The sequence below is a fragment of the Cimex lectularius genome, unplaced genomic scaffold (assembly GCF_000648675.2).
Source record: "Cimex lectularius strain Harlan isolate CLEC.00 unplaced genomic scaffold, Clec_2.1 scaffold95, whole genome shotgun sequence".
Classification (NCBI taxonomy): domain Eukaryota; kingdom Metazoa; phylum Arthropoda; class Insecta; order Hemiptera; family Cimicidae; genus Cimex; species Cimex lectularius.
Window position 1 is genome coordinate 795,948 of NW_019392779.1, and position 20,171 is coordinate 816,118.

The window sequence follows — 20,171 nt, forward strand, 5'->3', positions numbered from 1 at the left end:
ACCTTAACACTACTCTGGTACTCTCCTGATTCCTCTCTCTCTCTCTCTCTCTCTCTCTTTCTTTCTTTTTTTCTTATTTCTTTATTTTGCTTTAACGTGGATGTATTGGTTGTGTTAAATGGGTTTGTAGGGTTGTATGTTTGTTGTGTTCATGATGTTCATCACCTCCCAAACCTCACTGCATTATTTCATAACTTTTCAGTCGTTCCAAGAGCTAAATATATCTCGATTTGCAATACATTCCAGGAAATAACATTAAAAGGGGAAAAATTCCCTGAGGTGGCCGAATTCGAAAGAAAATGCATGAGTCATGATACACAATCATTACCCCCTGGCAGTTTCCACCCCGTTTCGACCCCTAATAACTGTTGTTTCGCCCCCCTCTCGATACTATCTTCCGCCTTTGATAGCCTTATCGCTGCTTTTTTTCCCAATTTTTCCCCCTACGCTCCGTCAGAGAAACTATTTCCCAATTGGGCAGTTTGTTCAATTTTAATTCGTTGTGAAAGGTAAAATTTGCAACACACACAAGTAAAACAAGTAATTTATCATTACATTATTGCATAAAATTAAATTGTAATTTTTTGGTGGAGGGAGGGCGATTTACTAAATTACAACTTCATACATATATTTTTCCATCCAAGCTATACAATTACACTATATTGTTTTACCGTTTAACATAAGTTTTAGCGTGCTACGAATAATAAAAAGTAGTTTTTAATACAACATATTACTTTTGGCATTAAACCGAAACATGCAACTTTTATTAGGGGTTTGTAAATTAATTCCTTCTAATGCCTATTATTGAACACATTGCTATCCAGCAATTTTTAAACAAATTGGGTTCTTTCATGTTAATACAAAGGAAACCCAAGCTGATTACGATAAAGTTATTAAATTAAAAACAAAAACTTTAAACTGTATTGAAACAATAAAGAACTGTGTAAAGGAAATAAAATGAAAAATAAACTTCATCCAGAAAAGCAGTTAAACTAACTAAAAGTTAAATTTTGATAATTATTTCGTCGGACATATAAATGTATATACAATTATTATTTAAGGCCACCAAAATTTTGGCATTAAAAAAGTCAGGGAAGCGAAATTCACGCTTTCCATTTTTCGCTAGAATGAGATAAAATTGGTTAAAAAGATCAAAATATTCTTTGCCAAATTCTGGTGGAAAGATTAAAAGTTTGACTATTTTTAGGGACTTTTTTTCTCTTTCTCACTTTCTCTCTGCCTCTCTCTTTTTCACTTTCTCTCTATCTCTTTGCTCTCTTTTTTTCCTTCTTACAACTCTCCTTTTATGGTTGTTAAGGTTAGGTTCTTGTTTTGTCTCTTCTCATGTTCTTTGGGGTTTTGTTTTCACCAAGGTTGTATTGGAGGTGATAAATGTATTTCTGTTGTCTTTTTTTCCTATGATATCCATATATTGATGATCGAGATGGGAGAGTTCTGGCGAAAGATTAAAAGTTTGACCATTTTTAGTCTCTCTTTATCTCTCTCTCTCTCTCTCTCTCTCTCTCTCTGATTCTCTCAATCTTCCTCGATCTCATTCACTCACTTCTTTTCTCTCCCTTTCTTTCTGTTTGAAATCACATTTTCTCAAAATTTTTATTCATTTTTCTAACTGAATTTCTCACAATTTTTCTCTCTCTCACTCCTTTACTCTTTTTCTCTTTCTGTTTGAAATACCACTTTCTAGCATTCTTTCAGTCATCTTCTATTTCATTCTCTCTCTCTCTCACACACAAAAACTCACACACACACACACACACACACACACACACACACTTTCTTTCTCACTCAATCACTATATCTCTCCCTTTCTTTTTTTATTTGATAGAATCCCACTTTCTCGTTTCGTTTTTCTGAATTCCTCTCGTTTTTCTCGCTATGCTTTTATCTCATTCCCTCCGCTCTCTCGCTTCTCTTCCACTCTTTCTATTTGGAATGCTACTTTTTAAATCTTTTCATTCATTTTTTTCTAACTGAATTTCTCACGTTTCCTCGCTATTTCTCCTCATGACCTCCTCGAGTTTTTGCATATTTATACGCGGGTGATTAATTGCTAAATCATGAGTCAACCACCCTCATGGCGATTAAGATCAAAAATCATATACCAAGGCGAATATTTTCGTACTAATTCGACCGTCTGGCCGTCTCGGACTTCTCTTTGATCCCTCCCATATAATTTACAGGGTGGTTAAATTATTTAAATAACGCCCAATGGAGGGCGGGGGGACTGGAAAGCAATTTCGCCCTAATGGACTTATTTCGGTGCTTGTGAGCGTTGTATTTCGAAACGTTAGAACCGTAAAACGAAAAACCTAACCTCTTGCGATTATTCAAATCTTACATTATTCCCTGATCGAATCGCGCATAAAAAGGAGAAATTACATACACCCAATAAGGACGGGAGAAACTTGTATAACATCATAATTGAAAGAATAACTAAGTTTTAGTTCAGAATAACGCTTTTACAAAAGTGTTAAAAATAGTATCAGTTGATAAATAATGTTATTTAAAAAATGCACTGTTACCATAAATACCAGGAAGGTTATTTTAAAGCAACAAGGGGATGAAAAGGAAACCCTGATTTTTGGTTAGTTTTTCACGTCGAGGAATCAAATAATTAAAACAGTTTCCTCGCTGAAATAAAGCGGGAGGATGTGTTAATCAATCAGTTACTGAATTGTAAGAGGCAATTAAAATGCAACTATGCCCATATGGAAAACTCCCCTTTTAATGAGGGTGTTATCTTCATAATTCTTCCGCGGGCTACGAGCTCGCCTTGATTGATGGGATGAAATTGCCAGCCTCATAAATCAAGATCATTAATTTTCCACGCTTATATTACGCGTATCATGTATTTAGCGTTTTTTTAAAATATTAAAAACTGATTTTTCGCAGATTTGTTTAGAATATTTCAAAATGAAAGTATTGAAATTCGTTGTTCAGTTTGATAAATGAAAAGATATGATGTAAATGGGTATTTATTTATTGAACTCCACCTCCTCTTTCTTCGTTTTTATTTTTATTGCCTATTGCGTACGAATTTTAGGTCCAATGCCCGTTTTCACTACTAACAAAAATATAAATAATAATAATATGTANATATATATATAATCGTCTTGAATGAAAACTAAATTATATTCAAATATGCGTTAAAATTACCAGAGCATTTTGACCATTCATGGATTTGCCTTCTCTATCTTTCTCTTCTCACTCACTCTCTCCTACTTTTTTACTTTTTATTTTTCATTCTACCCTTCTTTTTGTTGATAGTTTCTCTTTTCTCTTCCCAAATATTTTCCCTTCTATATTATTCCTCTTGCCATTTCACTTTTATAATCTTCCTCTCTCTCAACCAATTTCACCAATTTTATATTTTCCGCTTCTTAATATTTTATATTTTTACTCTTCTTTATTCCTTTTCACTCTCCATCTGTCTGTCACTTTTTCAAAAAATTTTCTATCCGAATTTTTCTTGTTTTTCTCGTTATGCTACTTTTTCCTTCTCTTTCTACATATTTGAGTGTTAATCTTGAAATCACACTTTCTACAATTTTTCATTAATTTCTGTCTATCTGAGTTTTCATGTTTTTTCGTTTTTCTTCTTCCTCTATTTCATGCAATCTCCCTCACTCATTCATTCTCTTTATTTCTCATTCATTATATCGTAGAGTGTTTCACTAAATACCAACTTTTCCTTGCACCTTTCTCTCAATTTTTCCACCTCTCTCTCTCTCTCTCTCTCTCTCTCTCTCTCTCTCTCTCTCTCTCTCTCTCTCTCTCTCTCTTTCTCCCCCTCACTTTCTATTTGATTGGTTCTTTTGGAATCCCAAATTCTCAAAAATTTTCATGCTACGCATCAATTTTTGTTTCTCTCTTCCTCACTCTTGCTCTCTTTCACTCTCACTCAATTTCCCTCCAACTTTTCTTTTTGGAATCCCACATCCTCAAATTTTTTCTATTCGAATTCCTTTCGTTTTTTTTGCCATGCTTCTCCCTCTCTCACTTTACTCATCCACTCTCACCCTATTTCTCTCTGATAAATGTATATACATATTTTCATCTATGTTGAAATTGCGTACGCCAATAAAATAAAGATAGATAGAGACCTGCGGTCATAGACTTCCGTCGAGAAAAGCGAGATGAAGCTAATTTCGAATGATCCCACTCAATCGAGTGTCGCGCCACTCGGACCAGCTATTTTTCAAAAATAAAATTAAGTTTATCCTTGATTATTAATTATAATAATCCTTACTTACGGAAGAGAGACGATGAAATCGAGAAAAGAATCACTCGAATGATATTTGTAGTCTACTGCTTAGACGCGATTCACGCGAGGTCATTGCAACTATGGCCAAATTTCTCCGTTTCTCCACTTGTAGGTCATCGTGACCGGGTTGATAGTTGGTAGATCTTCGACCCTAGTTCGTCCCCGTCGTGACAAAACGACTGCGAATGGCCAGCTTTCATTGATAGATCGAGTGCGTGTAGAATGTTATCAAAGTGTCCGTGCGTGTACTCTCGCGGTGGCGGCCCATTCATGCCGACATCACGTCAGCTAGCGTGACACTACCTGCCCATTCACAAAGCTTTCTTCACACCTTTATATATTGTATATATGTATATACAATATATGTTTTATCTCATCCTCGTGGTCTCATTTATCAAGAGATGGCTGATACCATGTGAGGAAGGGGGAAATTCACGAGGGAATCGTGGTACATCGACTACCTTATAAGTACGTACCGTAGTAATAGCATGTTAAATTACATTCGGCCGCGTGCTTCTTAGGAATCGAGGGGTTTCTACAGGCGCAGTTCATCCTCCTTCCGTCGTCCAAAATTGCCCTCGGATTTCCGCTCAAAATGGGACAATAGGCCTAATTACAGGAATTGGGATTAAACACAGTCGTCTCCTGGGTCCCAATTGTTGAGACTTAGAGGCAGGGGAGGAGTTTTCTTGGGAAATTCCAGGGCGATCCTGCTCGCCCTGAGCGGAATGTTACCAAGACATCAGTTGAAACTTAAAAGTAAGCTTGTATTTATTATTTGACCACCTATTTGAAAAAAAACATTCGGTATATTAGAGTAACAATGAGTCAGAACATAAGAGACATCAGGTGGTGTCATAAGCATACGTTTCGTTTTGAATTGTATTTCACTGCAGCAATTTAAAGTTCGACACGGATTATAAAGTCTTTTAATTTACCAGATCCAATAAATAATTTCTCGCGTATGGAGTTCGCCTTGAAAACTTACTCCGCCGATTTCTTTACGATTGGCCCGTATCCCCAGCTGATTCATGAATTCTTTGAGACCGAGTGCATAAAAACGAAGTTGGCCCGAATAAAATTATAGTAAATCCTCGCTTTCCGAGGAGCAATAAAGTCATAAATTTACTGTAAAGTTTTTATAAATGAAATAGAGAGAGATAGGGAAAGGGAAAAGGTCCTGGTACTTATCCCCTGGCCTATGAAACTTTCAGAATAATTTACATAAATTTCATATTTTATTTGATATTTGCGGAAAGGCTCCCTGCATAGGTAGCTCCCACGGGTTTATTGCGTCGACGAGAGTGGAAATTAATTTTTAAAGGGTCCACACCACTAACCATCCCAATGGGCACTCTCTTTATATAAAAAGGCTTCGACAAAATTAACGATGTGGATTAAGGCGCCCAGTGGGACACGGGGCCATTAATTCCGTCCACGTCACAGAATTAGGAGTTATAAGGACGAGGCCGGCACCCCGGGGGTCCTCCTACAAGGAGCGTACGATTTACAAAGCTCACCGACACTTTTGGTTCAATTCGATACTCCTTAAATTAAGTCTGATCTTTTGGAAGGGGGAGAACAAGTGGCTAAAACCGAGCCGGAATTATCCAAACCGTCTTTATGGATGAATTAAGATGTCCGAATGAAAGAAGAACTACTTTCAGATTGAAAGGGACTCAGATACATTTTCTTACATTACAATGAAAGCTGTGAATGTGATTTTCAATTATTATAACTGAAGAGTTAAGATATTATACTTAATAGTAAGAACAGAATAAAGCGGTCAGGAGTTCGTCAAGGTGATATCTTTGGGACCTGTCTTTTATTTTTACACTTTTGGCATTACTCTAAACTGCGTGCCTTCTTTTCATTTTCTCTTTTTGCCCTACTTACTTAAACTCGTGTTTTTAATTACAAGCTACTGACAATATGTATATCTCTTGATATATAATATAAGTAAAATATTATAAATTATTGAACGCACGAACCTCAGGCTTAGGCTTATTTTGAAAATTTTATCTAGCTGGGAGGAATTTACCCCCAATTATGACTTAAAGAGTGGTATATTATTACATATACAATACATATTTTTTTAATGTTTCGTTTATCGATAAATATTTGGAAATTTGAGGCAAATGTTAGAAATGTTTCTCTAGAAAATTACATATTCAATACATAGATTTTTTTATTTAATCGATAGACAATTATCGATGTTTTTGTGGTCGATAGGCAAGGTTTACGACATTTTTATAAATTGATAACCCATTTTAGATTTCGATAATCAAAATTCGATATTTTGGTTACTGAGAATTAACATTGATTTTTTAAAAATAAATCGATATTAACGACGTTTTTGATAAACAACGCTTGGTTTTTTGTTGTGGATAGTAATGTTATAAATCGATAGCCAATCTATGTTGTTCAATCGATATTAAAAACCCATATTATTTAATTGATAAACCACAATCGACCTTTGTGGTTTTTTTACAAACTGTTAACTATCGATATTCGTAAATTGATAACTAAATATGGTTATTTCTATTAATTCATAATCAGCGTTTGATATTTTAGTTAATCAATAGGAAACCGGACATATTTTATACATCAATAGTCAACCTTCAATAATTGTAACAGTTAAACAATCGTCAATCAGTTGATACAAAAACCTAGCTAAACCTATAATTCTATAACCTATTTTACAAATCAATAACCATGTGTAGATATTTTTATTAATCAATACTTTTATTTATTGATAATATAACTTCCATTGGTTTATTAATCGATAATCAACCTTACGAGCTTTCATTTATTAATAATAAATCTTCCATTGGTTTATTAATCGATAATCAACCTTTTATACGTTTATTCATTGATACTAAATCTTCCATTAGTTTATTACTCGATAATCAACCTTCCATACTTTTATTTATTGAAAATAAATCTTCCATTGGTTTATTATTTGATAATGACACTTACATAGTTTTATTATTGATAATAAATCTTCCATTAGTTTATTACATGATAATCAACCTTCCAAACCTTTATTTTTGATAATAAATCTTCCGTTGGTTTATTAATCGATAATCAACCTTCCATTGGTTTATGAATAGATAATCCATCTTCAATACTTTTATTTATAGATAATAAATCTTCCATTGGTTTATTAAACGATAATCACCCTTTCAAACTTTTATTTTTGATAATAAATCTGCCATTGTTTATTAATCGATAATAACTCTTACATACATTTATTTATGGATAATAAATCTTCCATTGGTTTATGAATCGATAATCCACCTTCAGTACTTTTATTTATAGATAATAAATTTTCCATTGGTTTATTAATCGATAATCCAACTTCCATGCTTTTATTTGTTGATAATGAATTTTCCATTGGTTTTTTAATCAATAATCAAACTTACATAGTTTTTTTAATCGATAATCAACCTTCCATACTTTCGTTTGTTGATAATAAATCTTTTTATTGATCGATAATTGATTCAGTATATTGAATAAATAATATGTGCTATGAATTGTTGAAATAATGGCATTTCAAGTAGAGAAATACAAAAAAAGACTGGCGATATGAATTATGTTAAATTAATCTATTGATAATATTTTTTGAAAATTGGTTGGTTACAATCTTAAAATTGCCCCCTTTATCTTTTTATTTGCAACACTTTTTAAATTAAAAAATGGTCATTTTATTACTTATTATCTACGAACCCTTACACGACTGTTTGACCGCAGTTATAACAAAGGTTAAGGTTGAATTTTAATTTTATTACACGAAACTGGTGAGAGAGGTTCGATCAAAATTTATCTTGTTTCACTACGTTAACCGTCTCGACGTTGCTCGTGTCATCGGAACAATTAATTCCACCAATAAAACAAGAACGGTCGGTGAATTAGTAATGGATATGAATAATCCTTTCGCCAGCCGTGGAAGCGACCCGATCCTGAAAGGGACTCGGCCCTTGTACACCATCATCTAGAAACAGGTCCCCGGCCTGTAATGTATGTCCTGACCAAATGTCCGTGGAAGCGGCGCTTCTGATTGCCCCGGATTTATGGTCACCTCCACCCCGGACGTACAAATATACACATCCCACCGTCCAGTAAATTATACACTTATTAGAATACCATACCAACGGCCCTCCTTGTTTACACTAGGGTCTATTTGTCTTCCCATCAACCCCGAGGAGCGCCCCGCAGGGCGAAAACCACCCTGGCGCATATTTTATCATCCTATTACAACCGAAAAATGAGAAATTAACCGTTTTGGGAGGCTACTACAATATCATGTAACAGTCCTACAAAGCAAGGATTATTACATCGCCATGACGAATCTGTATTTTTTTATTCTGAATGTATAAAAACCAAATTTCTATGAAGTGTGTGATCGTTTCTCTTTAGCTGTCTCGGCACAGATCTCTAAAATACGAATATTTGTCATTTCCCTTTTACTGAAGGAAATCGAGGGTTTTTGACAACCAAAGAAATTGACACAAATCGATTCTTATGATGGTAATGCATATTTATTTGGGTGAATATAATGTATCACATTCTTTTCAACGAAATGGAATTAAAAACACAGACGCAAGTACGCAGTTCTGTATATTTCTCCGTAATATTTGTTCATAATATACGTACATTAATTTGTAAATATATATATAAACAATCAAGTAGATAAAAATATTCTCATACAAGCAGTGTTTAAAATAGGTTAAATATTCAAGCAAAAGAGTACAAGGATATAAACAGGGCAAGCAAATCGCAGGTTATATTCATTTATGCGAATATTGAACTCGAAATGGGCTCTTGAAGCATTTAAATATTTTTTGGAGAAGACCGGCGTACTGACATAATCGGTCACAATCTGTTAAATTAATTAGTTTGTGCATTAGCCAAATTATTTCTTATCTTTCAAATTTTATTTTATTTACTTCTTTATTTTCCACGTTTCTCTCTCTTTCTCGCTCATTCTTTCTCTTTCTCTCTCCCTCTCTCCCCCTCTCTCTCTTCAAAGATTTGTTTCTATTCCGTTCTTTTAGTGTCTTAAGTAGCAACTGTAAAAACGTGTAAACGATATTTCTTTAAAAAAGGAAAAAAGGTGGTTCATTTCAGCAAATATTGAGTATGAAAATTGCCAAGAGGGCAATTACGCAAGTGTGTTATAGTGTGCTGTTTAACCGAGCACAGCAATTCCCGATAGGCGAGCCGGGGAAAATTTATTATTTCGCATAAAAGTAAAAACGGAAGTGTTTTAATTTATCGCGGCATGTCCAAACATGCAATAATAATTGATCACACGTCGTTCACGATGTCGGTGGGGCTTTTTGCCCCCAGAGAGTCAATAATTAATAAGCGGGCTGTTAATCGCAAATTCAACTCGCGTAAACTCGTCATTTAAAATGTTTTTCATTGGATGCCTATTAGGAAAGAAATATTAGATGGACTGCGGTGAAATCGGTGGATGGAGCAGATCAATTAAGACTAAAAGATTACTTTTATTTATGTGTTTTTTCATTTACTTCTACGTTAACGATTAAAGGCGTCAATTAACTGAAATTTAATAATATTTGATTGATTGACTTACCTGATGGAAGCCGAGGTAATTTTCGATAGTGTGGGTGGCGAAGAACACCTCTCCTTCGCAGGTCAGTATTAACAAGAAACCGTTCAGCGCCTGAAAAATAAGGAAACTATTTTTATTGTTTTCCTGATACCTTTTGTAGTCGAAATTCTGCAGAGTGTAGGACAAGATAAATCACCATTAAAACGTCTCTTTGGGCAAGTGAGGGAGCCCGTGCGCGCGCCGGTCGTCGATAAAGCATTAATTGCGCTACTTTTCGGGTGTGGGCTGTCGCAGAGGAAATGAAAGTGGTCTCCATTACTGGTAATGACCCGGGGAGTGGCCATCTTGCTCATGGATTTGTCTCCCCGAGAGGAAAAGAAAGAGAGGGCGGATGGTTCAACCCTTGTTTTTTACCCCCGATCCACCCTGGGACCTTCGGGACAAATCACATCCGCCTCCGGGTCCACCCCTGTGTCAAACCGCCATTATCTCAAACAACCCCTCTTCATAGGGGCTGGGCGACAATTGGCCGAAACCTTTTTATTCAAAAAAAGGGGAGAACAATACAAATTTTTTACAAGTAAGTCGTAAATGTTAAATTGATTTCATACCATCATGGTCTACCAACATGCATTGTTTATGCGTACATAAAAGAATGTTTCATGTATCTTATGAACTACCTTATGAGTAATTTTCCAATGTAAACAAAACATTTACAAGTGAAAATAGATATTTACACTACAGCGGGTAATAGTGTTTTAGATGGACTAATACCTCAGAAAAAAAAAAAAAATTAAACGTAACATGGCAAGGAAAATGGTTCTCGCTCAGCCGGCTCATGAATCTGATCCGTTAGTTTCTTTTTGGGGAACCATAGTGATAAATAAATAATTAGGAAAACAGCGAATATAGACTAGAGATAATATTATATTGATCGAAACTGATGAAGGAAGAAGTAAGATTATTTAGTTAAGTTCATGATTTGAATAATTATTATTACGAATCATACATTATTTACTGATTTATCTATAATATATAAAAATGTGCTGTAACGGCCGGCTGTCACTTAACAGCTCCCGTACATGGTAAAAAAGTAAGGCCCAATAAAGTTAGACGAACGTCATTAAATTTCAGGCTTCTAATAATTACAATTACGTATAATATATTATTAAAATTTTTAAATTTGTTAGGATTTTTATTATTTTTAGCGTTTTATCAGTTGAATAGTCGTATTTTCTGAAACTTGGAAACCTCCTCATATAGCTGAACCGTTAGTTATCAATGTTCATTTTTATCTCAGCAAAATATAAGTCTATCAAAACATAGCATTTGATGTAATAAAATTATTAATATATAATTATTTATTAAAGGGTTAATCTCGCTGAGTTGATACACCGTTCAGATATACTGCAATATTATCGGGTCCGCCGAGTTTCGCTATTGTAATAAGTACAGAATGACAGAAAGAATGAATGTAGGACGACTGAAGATTATCCGATTATAATAATGATTACTATTACTAAAGTATTGTATTGGCCGGTCAACTCTGATCATCCGTGCATCTGGTTACGATTTTTTTAAGCCTCAGAAAAAGTTTAGACGAATGTCAACTCAAGTCCATGGCTTTCAATAGTTATAATTACGCATGATATATTATTAACTATTTTAAATTTGGAAAGATTTGTATTATTTAGTATTAAGTGTTTTTTTACCGTCCTCTGAGCCGAGTCGAGAAGCCGGTGTAAAATACAGAATAGTCGTACCTGGTCCGGCTTGTTTCGCTGTAGCGAATCATTCCGTTAAATGAACAATTTTTTAGCACCCTATAAGATGTGTAGTTCCATTTTTTGAAACAGGACATTTCCTCCCTGTTTTTCGGTGAATCGTTTACTTATCAATGTTATCTTTTAATTCAAACAAATATAAATCAATAAAATATAAAGTTTTGCGTATTAAAATTATTAAATAAATTATTTATTCAAGCCCTCGGGAATCACTTAGTAAACTTATCGGGTCCGTCTAGTTTCTCTGTTGTTAATCATTATGTTGAATGACGAAAATGGAAAGTAAGGCGACTAGTAATTATCATAACAACACAATATTATAGTAATCGAACAATTGGCACCTGACAACTTCGTCGACCTGGTGATGAAATTTCATCAGGCCTCGAGAAGTTGGACAAATAAGTCAATAAGTCCTTGAGTTAGGTCATTATAATTACGAATAATTCGTAATTTAAAAATATTTCATGATATGTTGTATATTTAGTATTTTTCTAGCGTCCTGTATTCTAGTGTTGCAGGTTCGCCTGGTTTCGCTGAATCTTTTCATATTACGTTTTAACTTAGAAGGCTTTTTGAGTGTTTTTAAAGATATACGTCGAATAAGAATTGCTTAGGGCTAATACGTATATACTGAAAGCTTTATTTAAATGTATGAAATGCCCGTTAGTAGAATTGTACTTTTGTTTATGTTTTAGAAAAATAGGCCGAATTTCGCAAAGTAAAAATTGCCGGTTGAACCGAAAATTTTTGGACTTAAATTATGCTCGGTGGTAGGACTACGCTTTTTCTGACGAGTTTTGATCCTGGTGATTTATCTTTTTAAAAGGGAATATGAATGCGGAATTGATGACAGTGAACGATTTGATTCTCACGCAATGCAATATGTAGGATAATTCCAGTTTTCTCTTATGCGCAGGAAATTTACTCCAGGTTTATAGATCTCCAGGTCGGAAAAAGGCGCGTTGCGACGTTGCATTCTTGATGAGCTCCTCCGAATGCAAATCGCCGCCGGCAAAGCCCACCGGTAAAAGACACGCTATTCGTGTTGAACCCGTGAATGGACACGAAAAGATGCTTTTAAATATTGACGGCGATTTTCCCCTGCCGGTTCCTCCGCGGCTCGCCTCGTCTCGCTGTTTCATCCAGCCGGCCAGTCGACCCAGGCCCGAGGATGAAATCACTGCTGCCTCTGAATAATGGAGGTGATTGTAAGATATAAATATAGATGTGTGTTGTAGGGGCTGCGTCGGCGCGGGGCCCGGCTAGATCAATACAGGGAGAGGGTCCCGTCTATCGACCTGGCTAATGTACTCTTACCACACCGAACACCTAACGCTGTAATTGTCTTACTACACAACTCATCACGCTAAATTTCAGAGAGAACTCTTTTCCCCCCAACGGTCAAGCTAAACTATCAAAAACGCCTATATAAATTTAAAAAAAACCCTCTGTACGGTATTCTTAAAGCGTCAAAAAAATCTTCGTGGTAAAGACAAAGAAAAAAAAAAAAAAAAACAAGACGAACCGATCATGAATGAAACCACATATTTTTAAAATCGCCAAGTTACACATGTTTTGTTCTGTCTTATACTGGGAATCTCATGTGGAGGGCAAACAGCCAAATTGATCGTGCTGTATCTTAAGCCTTGTGATAAACTCACCCCGATATTCATGTCTTCAGAATTACATATTTTGACAAAACTTGCCGGCGTCGGACTACATGAGATTGTGAACTTTTAATATTTTTGTACTAGAATAGTTTTCGGCACAATCTCCAGCCAGATAGTACTAACAAATATAGCACCAACGGGGAGTTCAGAAACAGAAGAGTGGAAGTTCTATCGGCTATAGAGAGCTGTATATATTTTTAACGGTTTACTCTAATAAGACAATTTTAATATTATATATATATATATATATATATATTTAGTAGTCACAAGTTACCGTATTAATTAATTATACTTTTTATTTAAGGTCTTGGTTGAAATGAAAAGTATAATTAATTAAAATGTTAATCATTTTTATATTTGTTGGTTGTAGGTACCTGTAAATACCATAAACTCCTAATACAAATATTACATTATAACGTATACAATGATTCATGAACCCCAAAACATACCACCTTACCTACATATTTCGATTTTCTTGGTGCAAGCAGAAAAAGATAAACGATTTGACAGTTTGTTGTAAACCGTGGTCCGCAGATTCTCGCTGTTAGCCGGTTCTCACCTCTACCTTCTAGCAACTGTCATATAAAATTCCAAGATCCTCTATTCATTTAACTCAAAAAGTTTATTTCAAATAGCATCTCCACAAATGTGGAAAGGAGGAAAATGACTTTAAACTAAAAACAAACAACTTTCAGAGCAAGTATATATTAATATTTCTAAATTTTAGGCCGAAGTGTATTAAAACTACAAAACCTTTTTCGTTAGCTATTCGTTATTATGTAATTTTTAAAACTAATTATTACTCAACTGGGCTTTGTGAGCTACAATGCATAATAATTTTAAAAGATAGTTTATAAAAAACTTTTCTTTTTATGGGTTTTTAGGTTTCTGATATTGAAGTTAAGTTTATGTTTTTGTTGTGTGAGTGTTGTCAGATTTTACTAGCTATACTTTAACGTGCCGAGTAACATAACATGTAGTATGTGTTTTTAATCTGTGTTCATTTTCTGCCAGTTTGCCCACGGGCTCGCATGTTTTGCGTCCGTGCTGTCTGTCGATTTCTCGTCAACCGGTTCAAAACCCTGCTGTCATAAATGTTTCGATATACATTGGAAATCCATTAATCTACACAAGGCGCTTTGTGATAACAAAGTAAAAAAAAAAAAAAAACCTCGCTCGCTAATTAATATAATCCATAATAGGTGGATTATGTTAAAAGTGGCGTGCCTCGGAGATAAGTATGTTGGCTTTCCAGCAATATATTTTCATACTTATTACTAATCACGATACAAAGGCCGGAACATTTTCACCATTTGGCTTTTTATTGCATGCGAATTGCGGAAAACGAGATTTGGATCGTGCTCTAATTGGCGCGGGGTCTGATTATAAACGATTATTTGAGATATCCTACACAAATAGTTCCTCCCAATGACCTCGAAATTCAAACCCATAGCTGATCATTGTTTCCACAGTAAGTGCTATCGGTAATTGTAAGTTTTATACAACATTTAAAATTAAGCTAAATGACGGATCACATTTATATTATTATTTATTCTTATTATTCAAATCGATGAAGCCCACTTGAATACAGCATAAATTGAGGTTCATGAGTTAGAAATATTATTCACCAACAGTTTTACTCAGATATTAACTTTCATGAGGTCACTATTTGAATTTATTCCTTTAAAAAATATGCCTTAATTGGAAAATATTGTATGATCCAAAGTTGGGGTGTTAAGTAGGGCGAGGCAGTACGCATCTATGGCCGTCCGTGTTGGCTGTTGTCGAGTTGCTGACGATTTGGTGTCGCTGACGGGTCTAAATAGGAGAAAGACACCCGTCCGCAGGTCTCGGTGCTCGGGGGATGAAAGGAAGTCGGGATCTGCTCTGGTGAATTACAAAATAGAGGGAACAGGTCCTTTGCGTGACCTCCTGGGCAATCAAACAATTAGAGGAGGGTAAAGGATTGTCCGTATCTTCGTGCAACGGACCCGGGACTTTGTTCCTGCAAAGCGGAAACTGTTACTGTCTCGAAAGAAACAAAAACAAAAAACCAGCTGAATGGTTTAGAAGTATAACAGAATAATCCTTTTGTCTTTATGCCTCTTTATTTAAAATAATAGGCGTTTTTGTCTTTCTCTTATCAAAAGGTAAGGATAAAAACTCATCTCGGGTTAATTGTAACCTTAACTATTTGTCATTCTTTTCTTAGATATTTAAATTACACGTCTACGCGCCCCGCACGCTAGCCCTCCTTGTTGGAAAAAAACTAAGTCGGTCGACTGGTTTTTACAATTCAGATTTTCCCGTTGAAAATGGGAAAGTCTTCGGAAAAAACGTGATATAAAAAGAACTGTTTGGTAAAGCACGGGAGCCGTAGAGATGCGATCTCTTTGTGCAGCCTCGAACGCAATTTATTGCCTTTTTCTTTCCATCTCATTATAACCCAGAGTAACTACCGTATCAGCAGCCCTCTTGCACACATTCATATCAAATCTTTTATCTAAGGGCTCCCCGATTTACATTCAGACCGACCGTACTTTAATTGGTGCTCCCGGCTTCGCAGAAGAAGGAATGAGGTGACTTATTGAATTTTACAGGTAGAACAGGTAGAGAAACTTTTTTCTACCGAACTTTACCAGAAACGTAGAACTTTTTTCCGTCTAATTTAAACTATTCCCAATTCTATACATACAAGTAGTGAGTGTTAGAAAAAATTTGCCAAGAGGATCGATTGCGGAAGATTTCAAGTTTTATGGTCCATTTGGAAAAAGTGCGAACTTTGAGATTGTTTCTGGGCTTTTGGCTTTAAACTTCCTACATTTGAGTAGGGCATATGGAGTGCAGTTATATAGTTAAGCAGTTGGCGTCTTGCCACACTCTGCTTATAACCTGATGTGCCATCTCAGTACTCTTTTCTGGTAAATGACTTTCTTTTTAAAGGCAAGGATGAGACCATGCGGGGGAATTTTTTGGCATAGTCACCAAAGAATCTCTCTCTAACATTTGAATAGGGCATATGGAGTGCAGTTATATAGTTAAGCAGTTGGCGTCTTGCCACACTCTGCTTATAACCCTGACGTGCCATCTCAGTACTCTTTTTTGGTAAATGACTTTCTTTTTAAAGGCAAGGGTGAGACCAGGCGGGGGGAATTTTTTGGCATAGTCACCAAAGAATCTCTCTCTTTCTCTGATTTTATCTTTCTCGCTTTTTTGTTATATTTAATCTCGCTGTTATACAATTTCATATTTTCTGCTTCTTAAGATCTTATTTGAATTCTTACTTTCGCGCGCTCCTTTTTTCTCTCGTTTTTTATCGATAGCTTTCCAATCTCACTCTCTTTCTCTCTTTCTCTCCCTCTCATTTGTACTATATTTCTTTCTTAAGTGGTATCGCTCTCATCCAGTTTTATATTTTCTGCTTCTTACTATCTTATTTTCATCTTTCTTTTCTCCCACTTCTTACTTCTCTCCTCCCTTTTTTATCGACAGTATTCCAACACACACACCCTCTCTCTCTCACTCTCTATCTCTACCTCTATCTCTCTTGAATAATGCTAACGATTTTTAATCAAGGCTCATTTTGATAAATAAATGGTTTCAATCAAACGCTTGGCAAGTTTGAATCTGGCCAGGTAATGGTGTCGACTTGGAGGATCAATACCTGCTTCGCCCCGGTAGAGTTAAGATGTTCTCGAAACTGCGAAATTGCAATGTGCGCAGACCCATGGGTTTCTGTAGGATCTATTGTACCTGATAATCTTCAGTTTGACTGATGATATATCGTTTTTATGGTAGATCAATTTATGTAATCAGCACTTTAGAGGGTTTGAGAGTTTGTAAAGCGTTAAATTTGCATTGAGGGTGATTTAAGAACTATTAAAATGTTAAGTATGAATTTAACGAGGATAAGTAGACGAATAATTTCTAGGTTTTATTTTAAAATATTAAGTTGAGTTTTTTAAAGATTCTGATGGAAGTTTTCCGTACGTTTTTATTTATGTGCTAATTAGTATTCTGACAAATAAGAGGAGAAAGAAGGGGTTGTAAAGGGGTTGGCAACGTCACTAACAACAATCGGAGCTTTTGTGAACATGGGGCCGACAGTTCACCGGTCCGGAAAATGGCACGGTCGACGTCCAACTTTTTGACATGGCCTTCTCAATTTTGCAGGACGTATCAAAAGTTCACCGAGCCAGAAAAAAACCCACTTCCTCGTCCACGGTAAACGGCCGTTAAACACACACGATTGATACCCGGGGCCGGATAAATTATCCGAGACGTTCTCCGGGTTACCTGTCACATGTGGTTGACAAGATGCGGTCGCAAGACGTCAGAAACAGGCCAATTGGACGTCCGCGAGGGGTGCACATCTGCGGGAAAATGACGGTGAATCTCGCAATCAACCCTGTTACTTAAATGCTCGATTTATCTCGCCTAATTGCGGAAATAATTAATATGCATTTGTTAAAACCACAGTTATTACGTGTAGATTAAATTAATATAAGTACCTTTACTTACATTATAAATACACTGGATTTAGGGCTAAACCCTCGGAAGTGAGTTTATCCGACACCACATAACGGACCAAAATGGCACAAATTTATTTAGCCTCTTATTTACATACTATTCCAAATTTTTTCTTTCTATAAAGAGATTTATTATTCCTAACATCTTAGAATCCATACTGATTAGTTTGATGAGCAAGTATCGGCCGGTTGAATCGTTCAATATTTTTACATGAACCAGATTGCAATATTTCGGGAGTTTGTCTATATGTCAAACAGGTCTATATTGTCCTTAGTTTGATTCTTAATTAAATCTGAGATATTTCACTTTTCAGGTTACTTCAATCTTTTACAACTTTATCCCATAAAGACCAGCGTTCCACATAAAATATTAATCCTACTGAAAATTCGATTACACTACTTCAAAGAGCACATGCCTTATAAGGTTCATCAACTTTTACGAGTTTACAAAGTTCTTGTCTTAAGCAAGACTTCTTGGTTCTATGAGTACTGAAAGATATGGAACTTGCAGAAAGGTTGCTCTTACTAATGAGTTGTAAACACATATATTTAATTTGTCAAATGTCAGTTATCAACAATGTAAAAGTAACATTTAATTGCTAAAAATTTAATTTGTCGGATACACACGGTTCAAAAAATAATTAGTCTAATTCTATTAAAAAAATGAAAGTAATACAAATTAAAGAAAACAGACTATAGTACAAAATGGAACATAAAAAAGCTTCTACAAAATCCAAAAACAGAATTCAAATTTGCCATCGTTTCTTGACATATTTTACTACTGTCTTTTGCAATGTTTTTGCTTACGGATAAATTTAATTTTTTAAAATTATTTTTATTACAATCTGCAATTTTTGATTACAATATATAATTTGATGAACATAGGTATATACAGCTATTTACATTGAAGGGAGCAAATAATGAATATTATTCCCCTACTTCACTTCACTGCCTACTCCTCGGAAAGGAGGTCGCGGTGCCATTTCTCTTGAGACGCCTTATGAGGTTGTAGGGTTGGTTTCTTTTGGACAAGGCTTGGACGAGACTATTGGCGAGATAGGAGAGATTATTATAAAATTTGATAAATTTCTGGGGATATTTCGGATAAATGGAATTTTAAGGTCGTTCTGGAGAGTAGTATAGGAGACATAATGCGGAAAATGTGTAATTGATCTGAGAACATTAGACAGAAAGGATTGAAGACGTTGAATATTGGGAGGTTTAGTGTATCCCCATAGTTCTAAACCGTAGGCCCAAATCGGTTGTAGTAGTGTTTTGTAAATTGCAAGTTTGTTTTTCGGCGATAGCTTAGATTGTCATATAAGTTTGTAGAGTAGACCTTACCGTCTGTTTAAGTTTTGCCGTTTCATTCCATGTTAAGCGTGAGTTTAGGTAGGTAGGTGACATACGCAGTCGTATTTGGGGGATAGGAGCGTTGTTGTTGTATACTGGGAGAGGAAATTTGCTTCGGAATGTAAATGTGATATGGGCGCACATGCTTGTGATATGTCCGAGCAGATCTTTCGAACCAATAAGGAGGATTGTACAGCTGTGTCATCGGCAAAAGATGCAAGAAGGTGGTAGTTTAATGGGAACATCTGCAGTATAAAATATATAGATGACTGATGCGAGCACACTGCGCTGGGTACTCCCGCGGCAATAGAGCAGTATTCAGAGTAATCTGACCCTTGCCAAACTCGAAAGAACCGCTCAGTGAGATAAGAGCGGAGGATTAAGTAGAGGGTATTTGCAAGAACAGGCTTTAATTTGCACAGGTGCCCCTGTGCCTCAGTCAGACGATTTTATTACACTAAAAAAGCTTCCTATACAATATTCTTTACGCTCAAGAGAGGAGGATATACGGTCTACAACGCGAAAAACTTCCTGGACTGTGGAAGCCAAACTGATGATCAGGGAGAAGGTTAGAGGAGTTTAATTTTAGTCACAGACTTTTAACGAGAATTCTTTCTCAAATACTTTGGTCACGGTAGGACATAAGCTAAGACTTTATAAACTAGCCTGTCGGTTAAAAAAATCTTATGTCGTTTTCGATACTCTTTTTATTGGTGTAATAACATTTACAGAAGGATCAACATTTTATGAGATACAGAGTAGTTTATGGAATAAAGTCGGTAAAGGTTGAAATAACCTGAAAAGTGAAATATCTCGAATACGACACGAGGGACTTTATGGAATAATGTTGTGAAAGGTTGAAATAACCTGAAAAGTGAAATATCTCGAATATATTTGAGCATCAGACTTTGGACCATAGGGACTTGGTATACCGATTTGACATGTACGCCTCATGAAGTATTGAAATTT

The 20,171-nt window shown here is 35.5% G+C and overlaps 1 protein-coding gene across 1 annotated transcript in view; it reads right to left on the bottom strand.

Annotated features, from left to right (window-relative positions):
* Window positions 1–20,171, bottom strand: part of LOC106667764 (aryl hydrocarbon receptor) — a 187,585-nt gene that overhangs the window by 27,351 nt on the left and 140,063 nt on the right. Inside the window, exon 6 of the mRNA XM_024227729.1 lies at window positions 9,888–9,977. Within this exon, the coding sequence (XP_024083497.1) occupies window positions 9,888–9,977 (90 nt within the window). The remainder of the gene's footprint in view (window positions 1–9,887; window positions 9,978–20,171) is intronic.